The sequence below is a fragment of the Gymnogyps californianus genome, chromosome 4, assembly GCF_018139145.2.
Source record: "Gymnogyps californianus isolate 813 chromosome 4, ASM1813914v2, whole genome shotgun sequence".
Lineage (NCBI taxonomy): Eukaryota > Metazoa > Chordata > Aves > Accipitriformes > Cathartidae > Gymnogyps > Gymnogyps californianus.
Window position 1 is genome coordinate 56,542,360 of NC_059474.1, and position 22,576 is coordinate 56,564,935.

General features: G+C 39.4%; 1 protein-coding gene across 1 annotated transcript in view; it reads left to right on the forward strand.

The window, feature by feature from the left end:
• BANK1 (B cell scaffold protein with ankyrin repeats 1) overlaps window positions 1-22,576 on the forward strand; it is a 165,875-nt gene that overhangs the window by 128,891 nt on the left and 14,408 nt on the right. Inside the window, exons 10-12 of the mRNA XM_050896054.1 lie at window positions 11,785-11,881; window positions 13,420-13,725; window positions 16,587-16,865. Of these exons, the coding sequence (XP_050752011.1) occupies window positions 11,785-11,881; window positions 13,420-13,725; window positions 16,587-16,865 (682 nt within the window). The remainder of the gene's footprint in view (window positions 1-11,784; window positions 11,882-13,419; window positions 13,726-16,586; window positions 16,866-22,576) is intronic.

Here is a 22,576-nt window from a genome sequence, read left to right on the forward strand (position 1 = left end):
GCAAGAAAAATTCTTATCCTGCTAGATTGAAAAATTAACCTGTTGGCAAGATGGGAGTGCTTTTGTGGAGTTTGCAGTGATTACACAGCCTGTCAAACAGCAGTGGATATTTTGTTCAGCAGAATCAGTGCTCTACAAGATTTGAAAGGCTTTCAAAAAGTTGTGTGGGTGTGTGAAAAGTGAAGTAACAAGAATTGTCGTTAAAGGAGAAATGAGCTAAAATGAGTCTGAGGAGGAATTTTATTTTTGAATGCTCAGAAGAAAAATCCCTTGATACTCAGTAGTTAGAGAACAGCACAAATGCTTAGAAGAGAGAAAGTGAGCACAAGTTCTTCAAATGGAGACTGCAGTGATTTGATTTTAAAAAAAAACATTTTTGTATATACCAGTAAATTAAGCTCTGTGATTAGAAGTCCCTTTTTCTTTCTCCTGCAGTAATGTTTTTCTCTCAAGTCTGTAGTCATGAAGGCTGTATAATAATAAATGGACATTTAAAACACAGAGGTATACGGTTATTGACACACCAAGCTTTTACTTAATTTGTTTTTTGTTTATTGTTTGTTTCTCAATGGTTGTGAATTTGTATAAAGGGAGCGCTTTTTTTCCAGAAATTCAGTTTAAAAAAAGTTGCAGAAAGTTTACTACGATTTGATAGACGAGCATACAAAGTAAAGGTGATGTTACACAGAATAATGATGCAAATAGGGATCAGTTCAGGGATGCTAGCTGGCTGATATGCAGTGCAGTAAATCTGCTTCTAATGAAGTTAAAGGCAGACATCCAAATGAAATGGTTTAGTAAGAGAGCCCAGAAGGAAATTACTTAAGATTACAACAGATTATTTCAAATGAAGCAATTCTTTTTGCTCTTATTAAAATATCTGAGCCCAAAGTTGGGTATTCATTGATGTTTTAATTTGTTTAGTTTCTTAATATACTGCAAATCATCTGTTTCAGTCATACTTTTACTCCAGACTGATCCCAAAATCATTAGATTTTGGCAGTGGAGTGTTTCATGTCTCATTTCTTTTATTCTATGTAATTGTCTATCTTTGGTAGTTGTGTGCATTTATAAACTTTCAGCACATTGACATGAGAATTCTAACACTTTGTTATCTTTTAGTATTGCAGAAAATATGGTAGCTGTTGGGACTTCTGGCAAACTACATGCAGAAGGAATTTTACAAATTATTATGAATGTCACAATATTATTTTTACTGTCATTCTGTGTCCTTGCTCGATTTTCTACCTAATTTAGTATGTGTTTGTTTTGTTCTAATTTGTTAGGATTAGTTTAATCAGAACGTAAGTATGCTTGTCCATTAGATCATGAGATACTCCTGATTTGAACTAATATGAACAAAGCAGAAACTGGCCAGTTAAACTGAAATCCATACAGATAAATAAAGCAATTATACACACCTATGACCCAAAAAGAGAAATCTGTGCTCTGGGAAAGATGGTACTGCAGTTTTACACAACGGGAACGTGCCTTTGAAAGAAAATCATGTGTACTGTTGAGGTAGAATCAGAATGGTTTGGGTCAGAAGGAATTTTAAATCATCTAATCCAACCCCCCTGCCATGGGCAGGGACATCTTCCACTAGATCATGTTGCTCAAAGCCCTGTCCAACCTGACCTTGAATCCTTCCAGGTGTTAGGAGTTAAAGGCATAACGGATATATGTTAACGACATAATGAGGGTAGGGGTCATATATGTAAGAAGCAACAATGCTGCTGCATTTATTATGTCCAGACACCTGATAAAAAGCCACATGGTGTAAGCAGCTGCATGAGAAACTAGAAAGGCATGAGGGGTTTGCAATAAATTATGATTGCTTGCTACTCTGAGAAGTCATTTTGAGTAATGGAGCAATCATTGCCTTTTGTTCATAGAATGAGCAGCTTTATTCAAAAATATAGTTACTGATCTTAAATACTTGTTCTTTTTGCAGTCTGACTTGTGTGGCGCACACAGGTTTGGGTCAGTTGCTTCTCGCTCAGCTGGCTAATGGATGTTAATGGCACTGTGGATGCTGTCATCTTGTATAGATATTACAAGGCCTCAATAAGGCATGGAAAACTGAAAGGAAATCATGGGAAACATAGCACTGAAGAGCATCAGTGAGAAAAATCCCAGGAACTTTTTATGCCCTTGCACTTTTCCTGTAAATGAGTAGAGCAGAGAAGGGTCTTCTAACTCATTTCTGGACATTGGATGTGCTGATCTCTCTGGCTCAGCAATGCTGCACATGCAGCTCCTGGGCACAACTTGAGATGTGCGTGAGTCAAAGACGTGGTGTAGAGCTGAGGCACCGGGGCACGCACACTCCTTCGTCCGTGGTGAAGCAGAGAAGAAGAAAGCTGAGGGCCCACCTTGTACCACAGCATGGAGTACATCGGGGATAGCTCAGCCATGCTCTTTGAGAAGGCAGAGTGCATTGCACATCACGCAGCTTGCTCTGACAGATTGGGGGCAAGCAGGAGAAGGCAGCAGTTTTGGCTGGCAGGATAATATATGCTGTTCTTCGCTTTCTCTAAGACAGGTCTTGCTTAGGTCAGGAGGCCAAGTTCAAGTGTTTCACGGGGTGGTTCTAGCCCCCAGGCGGCTCAGCCCACACTGCTTTAAACTGCTCTCTGTTTTAGCATTTCATGGCAGAACATGTGCAGTAAAACTTCTCTCCACCCCCTTTCTTCCCACCTGCCTAGCTTTAAAACCAGGTTAGATTCCCAAGTGCTTGTTGTTTTTGATTATAACACTGTATTGAATGTTTCACTGTGCTCATGCTTTAGAGAAATCTGTGTTTTCTCATCTGTTTTTTTGCAAGCATGAGTTATCAAGCAAGGTAATAGGGTAGTAAAAGTGCTTAACATTAATAAAGCTAATGAACAGCAATGTTGGATCTGTCCTCGTGCATGCAATCAATTTTATGAAGCTGGCTTCTTCAGTCATTTCTCCAGGTGCTCATACAGGGCCCTGGGAAAAATGAGTAATAAATACTTAAACACTTCCAATACTTTGATGAATATTTTACATTGTAGAATATGTGAATATTAGTAACATTAATGCAGACTTGAGAGTTAGAAAAATTTTTATAACCAGAATGGCTGGTCACTAGGCTGTAGCTCAGGGATACAGGTGGAACTGAATGAAAGGAAGTGTTTGCCAAATTGTCTGCTTTCATTTCATGAAGTACTGAGAGTACAAATGGAAAATATTTTCTAGAGTATATCTAGTTCTCACCTGTGCATTCTGGAAAGCTCTGGCAGGCCCAGTGACAAAGGGTATAGTATAGGTTAGACTGTAGCAAGGGTGAGGCAAAAGGAGCGATAACTGCGAAGATGGATGCCAAATGGCGGTATATTTGAGGTCCCTTCTGCTTTGGTTGCTGCATCTAGGGTTTAAGCAGACAGTGCTGGCAGGTCTGAGGATTGGTATGAGCAAATCACCTGGGGCTGGAAAAAAAGTCCAACTACTGTGTTCCAGTCCGGTTTCTCTGAAAGCAAGAACAAATGCTTTAGAAAGCAAGTTTGGTATGCCTATGACAGGGAAAAGGAGGAAACATCCACCTAAGGGAAACAACTTTTTCTGTCTTGAGGTTCTGAGATGACTTACCCTATTTCCATCCCGTTTTCCTCTGTGCTTAAGTTCACTTCCAGTGAGAGGACACTATAGCTATGGTTGTGGTCTGTTAAGCGATGCAAGTTTCCCACCTCTGTAATCCCTGCCTGGTGAGGTCTGTATCCACGTCAGCCAGAAATGCACTGAAGCCCTCTGGTTAACAAAGCCTTCAGAGCACAGGAGAGGACTCCTTCCCCTGGGAGGCACCCAGCACCCTGCTTGGGCTAGAGGACAGAGCTTTTGGTTTTGCCAGCACAGTTTACCTCCCATGGAAAAAAACAACCTGCCAAGTATGCCTCTTGATATCTAGTAACAGAGGAAAGTGGTGTTCTATTGCTGCTACTGCCTTCTGGGAGCAGATGGCATATACTAGGCCAGCTCTTACGTGTAGGCCTGAAGGACAGCCCTTTCTTTTGGGAAGGGCTTTCGACATTCATCCCAACATCATTTCTTACTGGAAGGCAAGGTTGTCTTCATTGTCACCAAAGTGGGAATGCTTGTCCGTCAGAAACTACCCTGAAGTACTCCATAAAGTTAGCCTTAAAATCGTTATTCTGGTAGGACTTAGAGAGTTGGAATCTAGTCCTGCTTTTGCAGAATTTAAGTCCTTTCTAAATGAAATGTGGATGTGTCACCCATCCAAAACCAGCTAACATTAAAATGCAGACAAAGTTGGCTGTGTAGAAGGCACTTGGAAGCAGCGTAGTGGTAAGAAACATATTATGTTGATGCTTTAATGCTAGGTGAGGAAGAGAGCTGAGTTTCCAAATGAGGATGTTAGGGTCAAAACCAACAAATGATTCAGTAATGAAACACGAACTGATGGAATCATTTGAGAAAATATTTTTCTGCTCCTGAGGTCAGAAATGCCAACATAGGGCATGGAATGTGAAGTGTGGCGATATTTTGAATGATATTTAATCTGTTTCTACATCTTTACAGCATATATGAAAGTAGATTTTGTGGGAAGACCAGCTGAGTTTTTTCTATGAGGTTTTTTTTTTTTTTTTATCAGAGGCAATCCTGGTTTTCACTTGTGCAGTTTGTGAAGAGATCAATAAGGTTTCCATTAGGTCAGGAAGTCACATGGAAAAGGCCATGAAATTACTGAAAAGTTATGTCACTTAGGAAAAACAGGTTTGTAGTTTTCTTTTTAAATCATCTGGAAGAGACTTTCCACTTTGCACTAGAGAGGGTGTAGAAACTGGTGTTTTTTCTTTGTTTGGGTTTTTTGGGGGTTTTTTGTAACAAGTTGACCTTTTTTAGAAGAATCCAACATACTTTTTTAGAAGGAGCCATTGCTTTGAATTGAATAGATGAAAAAACGTCCTTGTATTGGAGAACTTCTCATGGTCATATTAGGGCTTGTTGTTCTCAAAAATAAATTGAGGCTTAGGTTGCTTACGCTATCTCCCTTTTCTAGAATCTTAAATGCTGATCAGTAGTGATTTGTATTGTTGTCTGCAAACTGGAAAGGCAGAAGTTTCTTTACGATTTCATTTGGAGGGGCTTTTTAGCCTAAAGAAATTATAAGGAAGAGAAAAGTAGGCCACTGCTCAAAAAACTTAGGTACTTGTATAAAAATTCAAAAAATATAGAAATTAAGATAAGGATACAGTTCTCGTACGTGACCAAACTTGCAATTAATTCGTGTAACAGATAGCTGATGGAATAATTTGCATGATTTATATGAAAGAGTATAGCTTGTTCAGGAAACAGAGTCAAGGGGAAACAGGAAAAAGCACTGTGTTTATGTACCAGCGATGCGTAGGCTTGCTCTGAGGTCCAGATCACCAGCGTCTGCCTGGAAAGGAATACAGCAGGAGATATTATCCAGCAAGTTTTTAAATGCATTGGTAAGGTTTTGACGTTTAAGGCAAGGAAATATTTAGAGGACTCTTTTCTTTGTAAACAAAGAAGAGAAAGTCATTGAGGATGTCCAGACAGGGCAACATTGGTGAGAGCGATCTAAGATACATTATTATATACAGTTCCTATGATAGGAATGAGAATAACAACATAACAGTGGTAGATTTCAAAAAAAGCATATCTAAGTGCAAACTTACCTCACTGTGGAGGAAAGATTGAAAGTGTAGTAAGAGAACAACCCCAAATAGGAGAACAAAGCCCACAGGAAGTAGAAACTGTGTCAGGTTACTAAGGTCAAAGACACAAGTGTAGCACAGGCACTTAAGGACATTATGAGAAAGACCAAGGTACAAAATGAAATGCAGCTAACAAGAGAAATCAAAAGTAATAAGAAATGTTTTTATAAGGCTAGTTTTCAGTGATTCATTGTCAAAACAGAAAGGCTTATTGATTAGAGTTGTCCTGGTTCCTGTACTATTCAGTACTCTATTAGCAATTTAGATAATAGAAAGATTTTTCAAATTCCTTCCAACTCCACGATCCAGTGTAGTGATTTATGGGTGGGCATACTCTTATTCAGTTACACGAAGTTTTGAAATGTTCCCAGTTCACATCTACTTCCAGGTTTTCAAAGCTGTTGATTTTACTTTTAAAAAGGACTGTATGCAGTATTGAGGTCTGCACTGAAGAGAAAAAAAAAGAAAAGACATTGAAAGTATAAGTGCAAATGAGTCCATGTCCGCTTGGTTTTATTTTATAATGATATTTAGATAAAATAGTGATTGTTTCTTTAGGATGCACTGACCCCGAAGACATAGGCATCCATGTACCTGCATAGTTGGTATCAGATAATTTTAAAAGCACCTCTGTACTTGCATCTGGGCTCTACATGCCCTCACAGCCTTTCTAGCAAGCCCGTATAGACTGTGACAGCTTTAACCAGCATTTGGCAACTTGTTTCTCAGAGTCCCAGGAGAATCAGGGCTCCAAATCAGCAGAGGGAGAGGGCAGCTGTGGAGTCCTTCAGACTGGTGCATCTCAAGGAAGCCACACGGTAGAAACTGTTTCTCTTCTGGCGTTCAACACAGGTTCAACTCCAGGTGACTGGCAATGTTATCTTGTTGCTTAATAGTCGGAAGAGGATGCCTAAAGCTGTGCCTGTAGGACAGCCATACCAAGGTTGTCCTCTGATCTGAAATGCTGAGCTACAGAGTAGTGGGAGACAGATGAACGAGCAACGCTTATCTTGGCAGAGATGCAGACTTTGAATGTTGGGAATGGGATAAGAAGGAATGTTGTGGTGACATGTTATAAACAAATCAAGCAACCAGATCTGTCTCAGCTCTGACAGAATGGGCCTTAGTGTGACTGGGTAATATTTTTGAGATGTCTGATAGCAAGCCTGAATGCTATCCAACAGGCATCTGGGAAATGCCCTAGAGTCCAGAAGAAGATCAGATAGTCTTTGTCCTAAACAAATTAAAGACAGCACCTTTGGTTTAATCTAGTGGTTGAAGTCTTGCTTCTCCCAGAAAAAGGCTTAATGAAGAAAACTGGTAGGCAGATGGACTGACTGAGGTGTGAAAATTGAATTAGAATTAAGATTAGAATTAAAATTTAGATGTGGCCTGTGGTAATCCTATAAATTATGGGTTTTGCGAGACTGGCTGCAGGGAACTGCCTTTTTTGTGCTCTCCTACTCGATATACTGGCTACAAGAAAGATAATTTGTACTGAAAAGGAGAAGGGGATCACCTAGCTCAGCCAGTAATGCACTGACTTTCAGGAAAGCAAATCTTATCTTGAGGAAGGAACACGTGATGTTCTTCAGGCATCTTTTACACAGGATGCAAAACATCATTTTTTCCTGAAGCAGAGGATATCTGGGGAGAATGCTGCGAAGTATATCCTGGTAGACCTGGCAGAGTCTGACTTACATGTAGGGAGGAAAATAGTCTAAGTTCCATTGTTTAATGGAAAGATTCACTGCAGAGCCCCACAGAATATACATTTCATTTAGCGTTGCAAGTGGTTCTGCAATAATGTGCCTTGTTCAGATTTAAGGAGCTTGCTGAGGCAGCATGTGAGCTTTCAGGTACAATGACACTGAACGCTGGACAGCACAGAGCTGTGAACTGAGAAGACAAAGTCTGCAAGAAATGGGAGGATAATCAAAAGAAGGGATGACAGCTTTGCCAAGACAGACACAAAACTGTTGAGTCCATGTCAGCATTTTAATGCTGTACTTGGTATTTAAGCCTAAACAAGCAACTCTTTGTTAGTCCATACAACAATTTAAATCTTCCAGTGTATTTCTATGAGCTACCCTCTATCACGTCAGGGAGCTAACTTCCATGGAATAATAATTCTTTTTTAATTCAGCCCTAACTAAAGAGAATGTCTTGTCAAAAGGATCAATGAGAATTTTACAAGCAATGGTAAGGATTTTCTCCAGCAGTTTTCCTAATTGCTGCAATCCAGAAAAACTGAGGATGTAGGAGAAAGCATGAATTCCCAAATTACAACACAGACATGGAAGTCTCTTTTACATACATTTTTTTTTTTTTTTTTTAAGAAATACCACTTCAATAAGGTGAAATAGAGATGTCAGTCTGAATTTAGACTCACAAGGGATGTAATTATTCAATGTAAAAAAGAGATATATATATACAGTTGGATTTCAACTTATTAAGGGCCAATTTTCTGGAAGAAAAGGACAACTAATAAGGAGACAATTGGAAAACAATGGAATCAAGCACATAAGAATCACATGAATTAATGGATTATTACTCTAAGCATTGTCCCAGGCCCAATTTAAGCATGAAGATCTAATTTTGAAAGCTGTTGAGCAATGTACCATAAGGAGTTCTGTGTTACTTTGATTCTAGGAATATAAGGTATGGATATATTTTTATATATATCCATTTATATCTTATACATAAAGGCTAATGTGAGCTGTGATTGATATATTTAACTGTGAGTTACTGTTTATAAATGAAGTGCTGATGCCTAGGTGCTTCTCACTCTTGCCATAACTTGATACAATATCACTGTTGGGTTAGATTCCTCTGAATTCTTTAATGTTTCACTCCTCACTGTATAAGAAGGTACAACGCACCAAATTTCAATGGTGTGGGCCCTTGCCGGGAGGAGGATTCCCTCTCAGTACGTATTCACTGGAGAGAAATATTTTTGAGGGGTAAGAAAATCCTTTGTATAAGAAGGAGGAAATCTTTAGAAAACATGCCTTAAAAAGGATGACTTTTCAGAAGAGCATTGTAAAAAATGCTGACAAGGTGGTTGTAATAATTTTGCTAATGGCATGCCTGTGTAAATAACTGAGGTAAATCAATTCAAGCTTTGTATAAGAGGGACAGCTTTGAAGCTATTAAAAAATCTTGGCCTTTTTGAAAGTCTTTAGTTGGACGTGAAGTTTAATCAAGACAGTTAAAATATATAACTGAAAGGAAATTAAGTATCTAACTTTTGATGTTGAGAGGTGGCATTTAATCTTAGGACTTGAAACATCATCAGTATCTCAGAGGACTTTTAATTCATTCCAACATTCCTGTTGCATCTTGAGGTAAGGAAATTTTCTTGCTAACTTGCAAGCTCGAGTTTCAAACCTTCAGAGCCCTTTTCAGTAGTCTGTTGTGAGCAGTTCTGCGCTGATAACAGCAACTTTTTTATACCTTTTTTTGTAATACTGGTTTCCAATAAATCTAGTTCTTCCTTTGGAAGGTGGCTTGACATCCATAAGAAATTTCAGTGTAAATCAAAGAGCCATTTTCAGCCAAACAGACTCAAAAGACTTTGAAGTTCAGGTCTGTGTGCATATTGTACACTACACCCTAAATTCTGCTGTAGAAACATCATGCTGGCTATACTATTACATTCAAATTACGTGACCCAGCCCATATAAAAGACACTCTGAACCTAAAAGTAATGGGCATTCTATTCAGGGCATCATGGCAAGGTTTGCAAGCTGAGCCACAGCATTATTCTGACTTAGCTACGTTGCTTTGCATTCTTAAATAAAAACACTCTCCACTGCCTTTGGAGATGCTGCACCATTTTCAGCTGCATGATGTCATCATGCCCGGTGTCACAGGAGGCTTTTATCAATAATTTATGCATTATACAGAATCTTTTTCTAGTGTAAACATATTTAGTTAAAGACTGTTTCCATCTATTCAGCTTTTCTGTGTCTCCCAGGTCCAGGAGACTTTTAGAAAGTGTAGTCAGGGGCTAAACTTCTGAATTGCATCCTGAGTTCCCTAAGATTCAGCATTCTCAGTGGAGCCACTATAAACTAGCGGGGCAGGCTGACCTTCAGTCTTCTGAAACATTGAGGTTTCAAAGATGCATATTAATCATATCTATTCTATTGTTTTCCTGTGAGTCACCAGGTTTCCTTCAGCTGAGAAATATCTATGCCAAACAAGAAAATCAGAAAGTGCCATTTGTTTCCTCCACTTACCCTTTTGACCTCATTCTACCAACTATATATCCATCTGTACTTCATGTTTGCAAAGAGAAAAGTGAACACTTGAAAAAATTTCTCTGGTGTGGTACTCCACTCTAATAGCGGGAAAGCTTAATAAACCTAGAGCTCTGCTTGCTTGATTTCTTCTGCACACATCCTCTGTTCACAGGAGAAATACAGAACTTATCAGAAGACCTTTTTTTTCCCCAACTGTACAGTTACCTTTAGCACATGCACACCTAAATCTTTTGAAAATAAATATTCTGAAAAGCTCTAACTTCAGGGCTTTTAAGAGGTATCCTGTTTCTGTGAAGTATAGAGGAACCAGATAAATGATGGGGAAGTTCAAGCAAAACAGAGGATTTTCTCACTGACATGCACATTATATGGGCATAGAAGACCGAGATTAATGCTGTATTGTTGGAGGCAGGTATAGCTTTGTGGAGATCCAGGCATATTCTTAAAGCAGCAAAACAAAGCGGGCCAGGGAGGCACCTGATGCACAGTCTGATGGCTGCACTGTCTTAAGACTGGTATTCATGAGATGGCTGTGTACAAGAGCAGCAGGGAAGGCGGCATTCTCAGTTCCCCAGAAAGACCTTCTATTTCTCCAAATTTTTTCCCCTTTCACACAGTGAGAACTCTGTCCCTGAGACAGTGGCTGTGGATGCAAGGAGGCAGCAGAATACTAGGAGCAAACTTCTTGAGAGTCTGGCACGAGCTCTTGGGAATCAGTTTCTGCACCATGCAGAAGGGTATAACCGCTCATCAGTTCTTCCTCTTGACTTCACTGTCCACTGATCTGCTTGTAATTAATCTTGCAGACTGGATGATATATGGACCGTGCTGTTTCCCTACCTGCTTTGGGGTTGGTGTATTCAAACCCCCAGAGTTAACATTTTGTGATGCAAAATTCCTGAAAAATTATTGAGGGCTTCATGGTGCCTATGCAGGATAGTTTCATATTACACTTACATGGGAATCAAGGTCCTGCTGAGTTCCTTGAAAAAAACTGTCACCTTTTGAAATTCCAGTTGTTTCTGAAAATCGGCAATTAACAAGTGTGTGTTGTATATTTTAAGACAACAGAACTGTCTGTAGTTGTGTTACAAGTTTGCTCTTAGCGGCTATGGATAGAAGTTTGTACCTCTTCTGCTTGAAGAAGTACATTGATAACGTTTTAGGGAACCAATTGTTCTGACCCTCCTGAGGCTAATTTTGAATAGTGCTGTGTGAACGTAACAGCTTTCTAGAGGAACAAGAAACAAGACTTTGCCACATTTGGGCACTGAGGTAGAACTGCTAACATGCTTTGCAGTCCCGTTTCGGTTTTTCAGTGCACACGTGGCTTTTGGTACCAACCACTAGGATAGGGGAACTGTTTGTAATGAGCTCTCCAGAGATTTCTTGCACTCTGTGCACCTTTGAGCTATTCACTAATGTCCTATAGACTTTCTGGTTTTCTGTTACTGATCTTTCTTGTTACCTATGAGTGCTTCACAGTTGGGAGCGGAATTGGGAACTGTCTGGACAGCCCAGCACAGTGCTAAGGAAAGATCAATTAGCTTCAATCCTTGCTGTGCAAACTTGGATATCGCTTCATGGCAGAACCTTGTGTCCTCTATAGGTACCCAGATATACGCGTTCCTTTTGCCTATAGTACGTATACCACTACATAGTTGCAAATGCATGACGTTTCTGTCTCCACTTTCCCATTTGTAGAATGTTGAATATTATATCGATAGCAGAGTATGAAGGTAGGAGATGATGTCCCCAAAGCAAATGTTCTCCTTTATTTTTCTTTCTAGATTAATACAGCAGATAATTTCACCAACTTCAAGGAGGAAGCAGAAGACGATGACACTTATGTGCTTATGTTAGGCTCAGAAACTCAACCAGCCGTGAGTAAGTCATGTTGTTAGACAGCTTTATCGGTAACAAAGCATGTGCTGGATTAAGTGAGTGGGATTATGGACAAACAGAGGGGGCAAATTATTTTAATACTTTCAATTTCCACATGTTACTGCAACTTCTGGGAGGGCAGATGTCCCAGGAGAATGGGGAAGGCAAGTGAGGGATTCAGTCATGATAACAAAGTCATCGCCCAGTAGGCCAGACCTCAGTGCAACCACCCCTCCTGGTAAATTCTGGAAATTTGTGATCTCTGCTCTCAATCTAGAAAACAGCTGAATTCTCCAAGTTCTCGGAGAACAGCCTTCATATAAGGGGAGGCACTGCCTTCAGGTACAGCCAACTCCTGTGTGGAGGCACAGATAGTAGACATTTTGCAGCTTGATGTTTATACAGCTAAGCATAAATTGATGACAAGCTTGTTGATAATCTGTGTGGTCATATGCATTCCCCTTGAAAACTGCGAAGTTGCTTGTTTGCATTTACTGATGGCATATATTTTGCATATGTTTTACAATATCATGAATCTATAAAGCTAAACTTTATCCTGTTTCTATCCTGACAATTTTGTCTTTTCAACTGTCTCATACTGTATGAAAAGGATGTTTCTTATTTGCTAAGTTTAAACCAGTTGCTTTAGCACATCTAGGTAGATGATAGACACTGTGAAAATATGAGCTGGAAACCTGGATAGCCCTGATACATTTTCACTGTCTCTGTCACGCTGTATATGGGAACACCTTAGGGTGGACACATGGAAGAAGAACATGGATTATAACAGCTGGCCATGTTAGTCAGCTAAATGCCCTAACCCCCCATTTGAATCAGTGGTGAAAGAAAGGCATCACCAAAGGATAACTCAGAATGGAGACCTACCTCAAGGGCTCGGTATTACCTGCTGTGTGTTGACTGTAAGTCTGCTGATGGACTTGTATAGGTTACTCTGTTATGTTACTGAGGTTGACTACCCAAATCTTGGTGCTGTACATAGTGATTAAAATGTACGCTTTCACATCCCTCGACTATATTCTTGTTCTGTGGTCTGTGGGCCACTAAAGACAGAAGAGCTCCATTTCCACAGGAGTACAGCCATGTCTCCCAGGGACAATGTTTATTTCATTTTAGAGAGATTTAAATAAGCACCCAAACCCCATTGTATAAAAATAAGTTACACAGCTGTGTGAGCTACAGCTTTATTTTACTAAGTGTTGCGCTGTGCTGCACTGAAAGTCAAGTAATACAAATTATGGAGGCAAGGTAAGTGTGTGTGATTTCATTCTGACAGCAACTCTAGAAAAGTTTAACATTGCATGCATGAAGATGGTGTGTATCAGAGTATCAAGATACAATAAAAACTTCCACTGTTTTGGTAAATATTTAAAAAGCTGTTCACTGACAGTATGTATTTGACAGCTTTCCTACTGTATCAGTTCATAAAAGTTTTATTAGCCATTGTGTTGCTTCTGTGGGAATCCTTGAAACAGGGAATGTTTCCAGATGGCAAATTTTAAATGAAATAATGCATTCTTTAGCATTAAAAGCCAAGCAGAACCCAGGAGATCAATATGGAATTGGATCAAGATGCCAAAAAGCAGCTGAGGTGGATGAGGAAAAGAAAGATGACTTAGAAGACAGCAGAGAGGAGACAGAACATGAAGATCAAGAAGAGGAAGACTCATACAGCTTTCACAACAGTCCTGACAATTTGTATGCCAGCATACCTGATGATCTCAAGGAGAACAGAAGAGGCTGCTTTTTCTGTAAGAGGCCACCCCCTCCTCCCCCTCGAAATCTGCCTGGCATCCTAAGACAGTACGATCTGCACGATTTATCACAAGGTACGATCTTAGGAGGAAAATAACCCAATACAAACATGTGCAAGTGCAGACTAGGTGCTGCTGTAGAGATGACATATGACCACTTCTTCTAAGTGTGGCTAAGCTTCTAAACAGCAGCTAGGCAGTATGGCCCTAATTCTGCAAAGCAAGCATGTGCATATGAACTTTGCTGCATCAAGATATTCATGACCAGGTATGTCAGCTAATGCTGTGGTATGGGCTGCTGGGTCCAGGTTTCAGGTTTTCCTCACTCTGCCCATCTCAGAGAGCTGCCAAATAATACGTGATGCATTGGATTTACAAGAGAGGCTTGAAACAAAAGATTGAGCTTGTATTTTTGTCAAGTTGACTTAAGTATTTACCATTTAAAAATATTAATTACTCTCTTGATTTAATACAGCTTGGAATTTCACAGGTAGAATTAATAGAAAGTGACTGTGCGGAGATAAGTAACGTAGTTTTTTATTACATTTTAGCCAATGTTGTGGTTAGAAATAAAAAGCTATATTGTGTTGCAGATTGAAAAGAGAGGGAGAAATTGTGACCTTTAATGAAATGCTTTGCCTTTTTTTTTTGCCTTTTTTTTTTTCCCAATACTTCTGCCCCAGAGTAAAAATCTAAAATTTAGTGTTCTAGTTTGGCTCAAGTGATGAGAAGCCCAAAATACTATTTGCATCTATTACAGAAGGGACGATTATCATTTTTTCTCACTGGGAAAAATAAGTATGCAAAAGAATTCCAGCTTAAATACCAGTCTTAAATAGTCATATAGGGAAAAAGACTTTTTGTTTGTCATGGACACTACTGATAAGTGTGCACACAAATTGCTTCTCAGTTTCTCCACTGCTTATTACTGTTAACTCTGTTTTTAAATGAGGCATAACCTCTTAGAGGCTTAAATTACTGTCACCAAGCACTTTGAAGTTCACATAAGTAGACAGAAATAGCTTTCTAGCCTTATAGCCTGCTATAGGTAGGTTTTCGTCCTGTTTTCTGCTGTGAAAAAAAAAAGCTGACTATATGCAGGAAGTCATAGGTGGATTCTAAGAGAAAGAGGGGCAGAATAAAATTAATGTTAAAGATGCGTTTTGCTTCCCACAAAATACTCAACTGCAGCTCTATGTGTGCATAAATGAGGGGTCAGGTTTGGCATACAGGATTTCTTAGTGTAGGTTTGATATAAATGCCTGTCTTGGAATAGCTCTCATGTGGCTATACCATCAAGTAGTAATGTGACCCTGTCTGCCAAATGCTGGTTGTCTGTATGTGGGTACCAGCAGAGAAAATTTCTCGGCTATGTAGTGTCCTGTGCTGAATCCTGTGCTGGTAACGCAGAGTTCGTCTAAAAACACTCCTGTGTGAATAGTTAATTTAAAACATGCTGTGAATTTTCCTGAAGCGTTAGGCTTGGTTTCATCATTGGGGAATGGGGTGGGGGGTATCAGAATTCCTCTAAATGAGGATTATGCTTGCTTTCAAAGAGGAGCTCTAATGAGTCATTGCTACGTATTTTTAGTCAGCCACTTGCTTTAGGTGTTGCTGTGGAATACTTAAAAGGCAAGTCCCCTCTTCTTGAAGTCTTTGTTTTGGCAGTGGCATGAGAGTGCCCCCTGTGGGAGTTAAAAGAAAGAATATCCTACAGAGAAAGAAACGGAACTTTTATAGTGACACGGAAACAAAATATTTTTCATATTAAATACAGCAGGTGTATTAATCCCACTTGTTGTTTTAAAACATTTTTATATCTTAGCCAGAATACATGTTGATAGTACATATTAATAACACATCCCATTCATAAATGACACATCCCATTTGTAAATGTATCCCACTTACAAAGATTGATTAGGTCCTCTGAACACATAAACAGATAAAACAGTTCTTTAAATGGCAGCCAAAGGATTGAAAACACCAGTACTGACCACAGCCTAGTTTAGCAGATACGCATGTACAGGCAGTAGGTTACAACACAAGGAAAACATGACTCAGTACAAGAATTCCAGGCAGGTCTACTGTTTTCGCAGGACAGATGGGTAATCAGCACAAGGAAGTTATAAACATTTATGGGAACACCAGCCTCAGTAACAGCTTCTAACTCTTAGCAGTTTGTGGGGTTTTAAAGACAAATCAAAACAAACCCAGGTATCGGGAAACTCAGCAATTCCTTTTAATGCTGTAAAATGTCAAAGCTAAAAGAAAGCAAGTTCTGAGTAGTTGTACTATGAAATATGGGGAGTACAGAGAGTCAGGGAAGTTACTGGGGTGGGAAGGTTTGGATAGTCTTAGCATAGATTAGAAGAGATCATAAATTTCATCTATGCTGCAAGGAGCTTTTTAAATTTTTTTCACCTTGTCCTACAGTACATCTTAGTAAAGCCCTCAAAACCAAGTGGGACATTGAAGATGTAGGAAAAACAAAACCCAACATTTTCTAAAATAAGTTTTGATTCTTAAGTCATTGTTGCAACAGCTAACAAATAGCCTGACTTTCCAAAATGCCAGGGGCCACAGGTACCACTTACTTGGCTTCACCATTAAAGAACAGATTTGTGTGATTCTTGTGGGAGCAACTGGGGCACTCAGTATTTCTTTTAAATAAGCCCATTTATTTTGGGGCTCATAGCTAAGCATCTATTTTTGATAATCTGATGTGAAATCATGAGGAGGCCCTGAAGCTGGAATTATTCCTTTGGGACATGCTCTCTACTGACTTAGATGGTCAGAAGCCTGTGAAAATCGGGAGCGCTTTAGTTTAGGAGTGAAATTAGGTCTCTGAGTTACTTTAGGAAACTCTAAAGCTTTAATTTAAGTCCTAATCTCCTTTCTTTACCCTATATATGGAACACAATTCCTCGCTTTTTCAGAGAGGAATTTTGTGGAGGACAGAAGTGAAAGAGAACGTGGTGATGGACTCATAACAGCATGCTGCAGAGAAGACCAAGATACATGCGAGGGAGACGGTGAGGAGGAACACCCGTACGCTTTTGCGAAACTGGATGAATCTGTGTACGATTTCATACTGGCTGAGGAGGAGGAGAAAAGGAAAGAACGCAGGTCTTTTATTGTGAACAGGCCACCAGCCCCTGCCCCTCGTCCCATATCTTCGCCGGTCAGAGAGGAGAACACTCCCTATATAGTACAAGGTTAGTGCTGCTGCTTTGTAAATATTTGCTGGTAGAATATAGACGTGTCTCTTCTATTTGATGAATAATATTTTTTAAAAGACTAAGATCCTTGTGCAGTTACTTTCAAACCAACAAATTGGTTGATTCAGTCAACCTATTCTCACCTTTCAAATGAGCTGAGAACATCTCTGACTAATGTTAATTTTCAATTTGCATCTCAGATAGCATCACTTTTTTGGTTTAATTTTACAAAAATTACGACAATATGATGGAAAATTAAGAATCACTGGGCTAGCTGTGAGTGTGTCTGTTTTAACAGTGTAATACAGAATGTGCTATTTGAATCACCTTTCAGTTTCTTTATCAAAATGTTTTTACTTACTTCTAAGAGAGAGATTTTAGCCATATTTTATTTTTTCTGATGAGAACAGTAGGGAGAAATGCCTGTGTGAGAACTCCTCTTTCAAATATCCTTTCTCCAATGCAAGATGCTAGAAATGGCCACCTGCGGAAGGATTATGTCCTTTTACCATTTCTGTGAAAACTGGGGGACCTTTTTGAGCTTTTTCTTGGAAACGTAAGGCTGGAAGAGATTTCAGGTGTCTTGTAGTCCAATTCAGACTGAAGCCAAATTTCAAAATAACAAAAGGAATTTCTGTGAACCTACTGCAGAGATCTCTGTGTAAGCCCCCAAATCCATACTGCCTGCATTTCCAGCCTCCTCTACAAAAACCTGCCAATGTATAAGAATATTCATAAGAATAAATGGTAGAAAACCAGGCTGAGAAAGGACACCAGTAGATTGCTTACTCCCTCCAGTGCATGTTTTGCACTAAAACAGGCTTAATACTACCCAAATCATCCTACCAAATACAGAGGAGCGCCTCCTTTTTCATGCCTATTTCAGTCAGTGATTTATTTTATTCTTCCTAGCTAGCTTTCTTCCTCCAGGCTGTATAACTCCAGGTGAGGGCCCGAATGCGTGGGCTAATGCGTTCATCATTTAGTTGCTCTTTCTTCAGCACGTTCAGGAGGTATAAGGCTGAATCATTACAGTAGTTAGTGTAATCCGAGAACGGATGTGTATAGGGGGCTGTTACAACTACAAAAGTCCTGAAATGGCTGCTTTTACTGAGATTGCTAAAGCAGTGTCTCAAATCTTGGTCCTTCATCATCATAGACAGGCCAGTGACTTGAAAACCCTTACTGTGAAGATGCATTATTTGGGAGATTGCTTTTACTGTTTTTTATTGCACTAGAGTGTTTCTGCTTTGTCTACCCTAACTGTTCACTAAGGAAGAAACTATCAGAGGAACTGCTTTGATGGGACTGTGGTTCTTTTACACCATATATATATATATATATACACACATATACACACTTACACACACTTGCAAGGTTTTTAGCTTTGCTTTTATAAGCAGGTAGTGGTAGACAAATTAGTTTCCTGTTGTTCTGTGAAATCAGCCTCTGGCTCAAGTTCATTTACTTATACAATACACGAGAAAAGTAGAGGTGTTTCAAGAAAGCTTCAGCTGACCACTCAGGCCTCTGTTTCGCCTGGCCGTCCTGCTAGTTCCAGATCTGGAGTTTCTCACTCTCCTGTTTTGTGCAGGGATTCCTGAGATAGATAGTGAAATTTTAGACAGAAGTGATATATCTTCAGCTGAAAGATTTTTCTTGCTACTTGGATTGGCAATTTTTGTCTTTCTCCACAGTGCTTAAAAAATTCTTCATCCAGTCCAGCAATATCCCAGTTTCCAGTTTTTTATATTAAAACTGCTTATAATCAGAAAAAAAGATTGTTTTGGCTGTAAGAACCAGAAAACTTCATTCCAGTCCATCATTAAAATCTGCATGTGTTTGCAGCCATTGCTTTATAATTTAATCTAATCAGTGTAAAATAAAATTACTCTGGCTAGTGCATATACACATTTTTCATCCCTCAAATAAATTGATGATAGTTTCAGGGCGGTTTTTAATATATTATGTTAAAAAGAGCATTGCCGAAGTTGCGAAGTCAAATAATCAAAAAGTTAGAATTGAGGTAGTTTTTCTGTTTTACTTCTTTCTCCCTGCCACACACGTTACAATACAGTCCTTAAGTATATAGCCGTGTGCTGCTATTTATCACAGATATTTTGTTTCATCTAGTGTTTAAAGTGGGTGAGCATAAGATGCAAAACTCTTCAGTGTTTTTCATTCCCATTTTTGTTTAAAATATAATTCCTGCCTGCCCTAGGTCCAATGTGTTGTTTCAGACCCTCCTGTGATAAACCTTTTGATTTGTTCTGTATCCACTGAGTTTTTGGATGCCCCATACGAAGTAACTAAGAAGCCATTCTTGAGATTAACAGCATTATATAATATTCTACTCATTCAAAGCAGAGATCCCATTGATTTCAGTGGCCACTACGAGTGCTCAAAACTTCAGATTAAATCGTTAGTGTGTCTAGTCAGCACCCTAACGTCAGGGATTCATGAGCCCGATTGCTGGCTTAAATGACTTGCCTGGGGTTACGCTGGGGCTTTGTTGGAGAGAGAAGTCCTGTTCAGCAGAGCAACTTTTAGTTACTTAACTGAGGCATCCTTCCCTCCTCTGTATTCTCCCTCCATTCACTAAATACCTTTTAACTTCTAAAACAAATTAAATAATATTCCCGTAAGAGACAGGTTGTCTTCACTGCACAGTTCTGGTCGATCTTCAGAACCGTTCCCTTCTGGTGTTCAGTTAGACACAGGTCCTATGGGAAAAATGGGGTTAGAGACTGGAGCATGATGCACAGAGGAGGGCTGTGTTAAGGGTACAGAGTCACCCGCAACTGGATCCCCATGTACTTCAGGAGTTCATGGAAAGAACAAGCTTCATGCCCCAAGGGTTGCAGGGGCTGTTGTAGTAGTGCCATGCAGAGATGCAAGAGGAAGATTTCTTTTTGCCCTTATGTACCCACAGAGGTGATGGAAAATTATGGGCTCATTTATGGGCAAAAAAAAGTGTAAGCATTGCATAGCAGAAATGCCTTTTGCCTCTTAGATTGCATGCTGGTGCCTCCTTTTTAATCTATTTTTTGTATCCATCAGGACAAATCAAGTGGCTGAATTCCCATCAGGGCTTTCACCACACATTGAAGTCCACGAAGTTACAAAAGAGTATCTTCTCCTTTAAGGAAAAGTGGTGATGCTTCCATGAGAATAGCAATAAAGAAAGCGAGCAAATAGCCCTCTTTGTAATAAGTAGTTTTCAAATGCAAGGAAGCTCAAGTTTACACTGGGCAGAAAGCCTGCTCCATGTAGTTTACCACTTGGTGCTCTGCAGAATAGGATAGTGGAACTGTTGATCTATAGAAAACAAACATGGAACTTCACAAGCCCATTTTTAGAGTCTCTTTCAGAGCAGGATCTACATTTTGAAACCTAGGCAGTAGACGCTCAGTGATGCAAGTTGTCATAACTGAGCTACCGCAATTTACAGTTTGAGCATCTGACCTGAATTTGCTGACAAATGAATTCTGGGAAACATGAACAAGTTGAAATATTTAACACATAAGTGTGCTAATTGCTTTTACTCAGTTTCATTTATTCTATTTTCAAATTTTAATGAACGTGCAAACTACTGTACTATATTGAACTACTGTATTGTACTGCATCTTTAACAAACAGAGAGTACATTTGTTCTTTAATTTAGACCACTGCAAGAATTCTGCCTTCTGTGTGAAAGGCTCATCAACCAATGGAGCTGCAAATTGGTGCCAAATAGCGTGTTGTCCAGATGGTGTGCACTCTTAGTGTGCTCCCTTTCCATTCCTCAAGTGCTTGGTATTCCTTTGTAGGTTATTTTGGTGTTTTTTTCAGTTGTGTGCTGCCAAAACAACTGTTAAGTAAATGTATGAAGGCTGAAGTCCCCGTGTATTCTTATGACAGATGCATGAGTTTCTGTAATGCCTCCCTACCATTTCTGAAGTCTGACCTACCAGGACTGCCTCAGGGCTTAAGAATTACATTACTGTCCTGGTTTGATCATTTACCTCTTATCAGAGACCACCAGTATGAGAGGGGCTCTCTACAGCAAGGACACCTGTCCTACAACAGCATAAATAAAACTTCATATGCTATAGCCTTTGTTCCTTTGCAAACTTCTCACAATTCCCTGAAGGAATGCATTCCCCTCTGTGCACTGGAAACATTTTACTATTTAAAGATAGCTGTCTGTGGGACTTCACACTAGGGTTAAAAGTTAGAAGTGGAAAAATATGTTTCCCAGTTACTATCCCAGAAGAGAATAGCATCTTCATTGCTCATCAAAATCACAGGGTATGCAGAAAAAGTAACAGCCAGTGGATATTTTTAGGGAGGCAGAATATCTCATGTACAGAATAGACAACGTAAACCCAAATGAAATGAAAAAAAAAATCCAGAACAGAACTGTTAGTGTCTTGGAAACTTATCAGGCTGATTACTGGGAACCATAGTGATTGCATCCTGAGTTAGTAATTCTTCTTATGCAGATTGTTTAAATGCTCTAAAGCAGGCGTTTCCAAAGTGAAGCCTCAGAGCCCATGCAAACTGCAAAACATTTATGTCCCACAGAGGAATTTTTTAGTACTTTCCTACAGTAAGTATACAGTACTGCACTGCAGCTGAATTTCATTATGTATCCCCAACTTAAGGGTGTTTTTCCATGAATAAAATACTAGGAACCACTGTTCAGCTGTCTTAGAGCACTTAGACTGTTTTTACAGACCTGGTTGGGAAGCAGTATACTGGCTTCATCCACTGTGTTCATTCAGTCAGATTTTTTGCTATTTTAACTTTGGTAGATTGAAATATGTACTGAATAAGGTGCACAGAGAGAAAATATTTATAGGATGCTGCCTGGTTGAAAAGCAAACTGTTCTAAATAGCGTATTTCTGGTAAAACCAGATATAGAGTCTGCCCCTTTTTGCTTTTATCTACTGAAGAAAAATGGGACTGCAGAAGTATATTCAGGTTTTACATGCTGGAGCAAATATTCTTGAGTATATCGCTAGAGTCCTTCCAGCTTCCATAATCCACTAAGTTAAATTTCTGACAAGAGGAACAGTGGGAGAGTTCTCTTCATTGTGTAGGGTACAGCAAGTACATTGACACCGCCTTCTGAACAGCATCTTAAACTAACCAGTACTATTCTTCTCACTCACTCTTTACCCTTCTGTAAGGGGTTCTGGTATTACTTGTATTATCTTGCCTCAATGTAGGGGAGTCGTCTCTGTGTAGTCTCCTGAGGTCCCACCCTGACCAAGGTTGCTGGGATTCTAACAGATTTGAGCTCATATTTGACAGACTCGGAATCTCACTGCAAACTGGGAAGAGAATTGCTGGTGAGCATATGTTTATTTTTGGATTAATGTTTTCACATTGTCATTACACTGTGATTCTTTTTAAAGTCATTTTACTTTTGATCTGAGAAAACTGGGTTTTTTCAATCTCAACTGACTAATTATGTGGCTGTGGAAGGCAGAGGCTGACAACAGCCTGTATAAGTTGTGATGAGTGGATGTGATGCTGTAGCTGAAAAACTCAGGCAGCATGCAAATAACAGAAGCGGCATGGCAGTTTGATATTTCCGCAAGTGCATTTGACATCACCTAGTCTTTATTCTGATGAAATGACTGTTGTGTATTCTCATAAATGTCTTGAGTGTCAGGCAGCACATTTAGAACAGATCAGAACTTCTGTACCAGTTTAGATG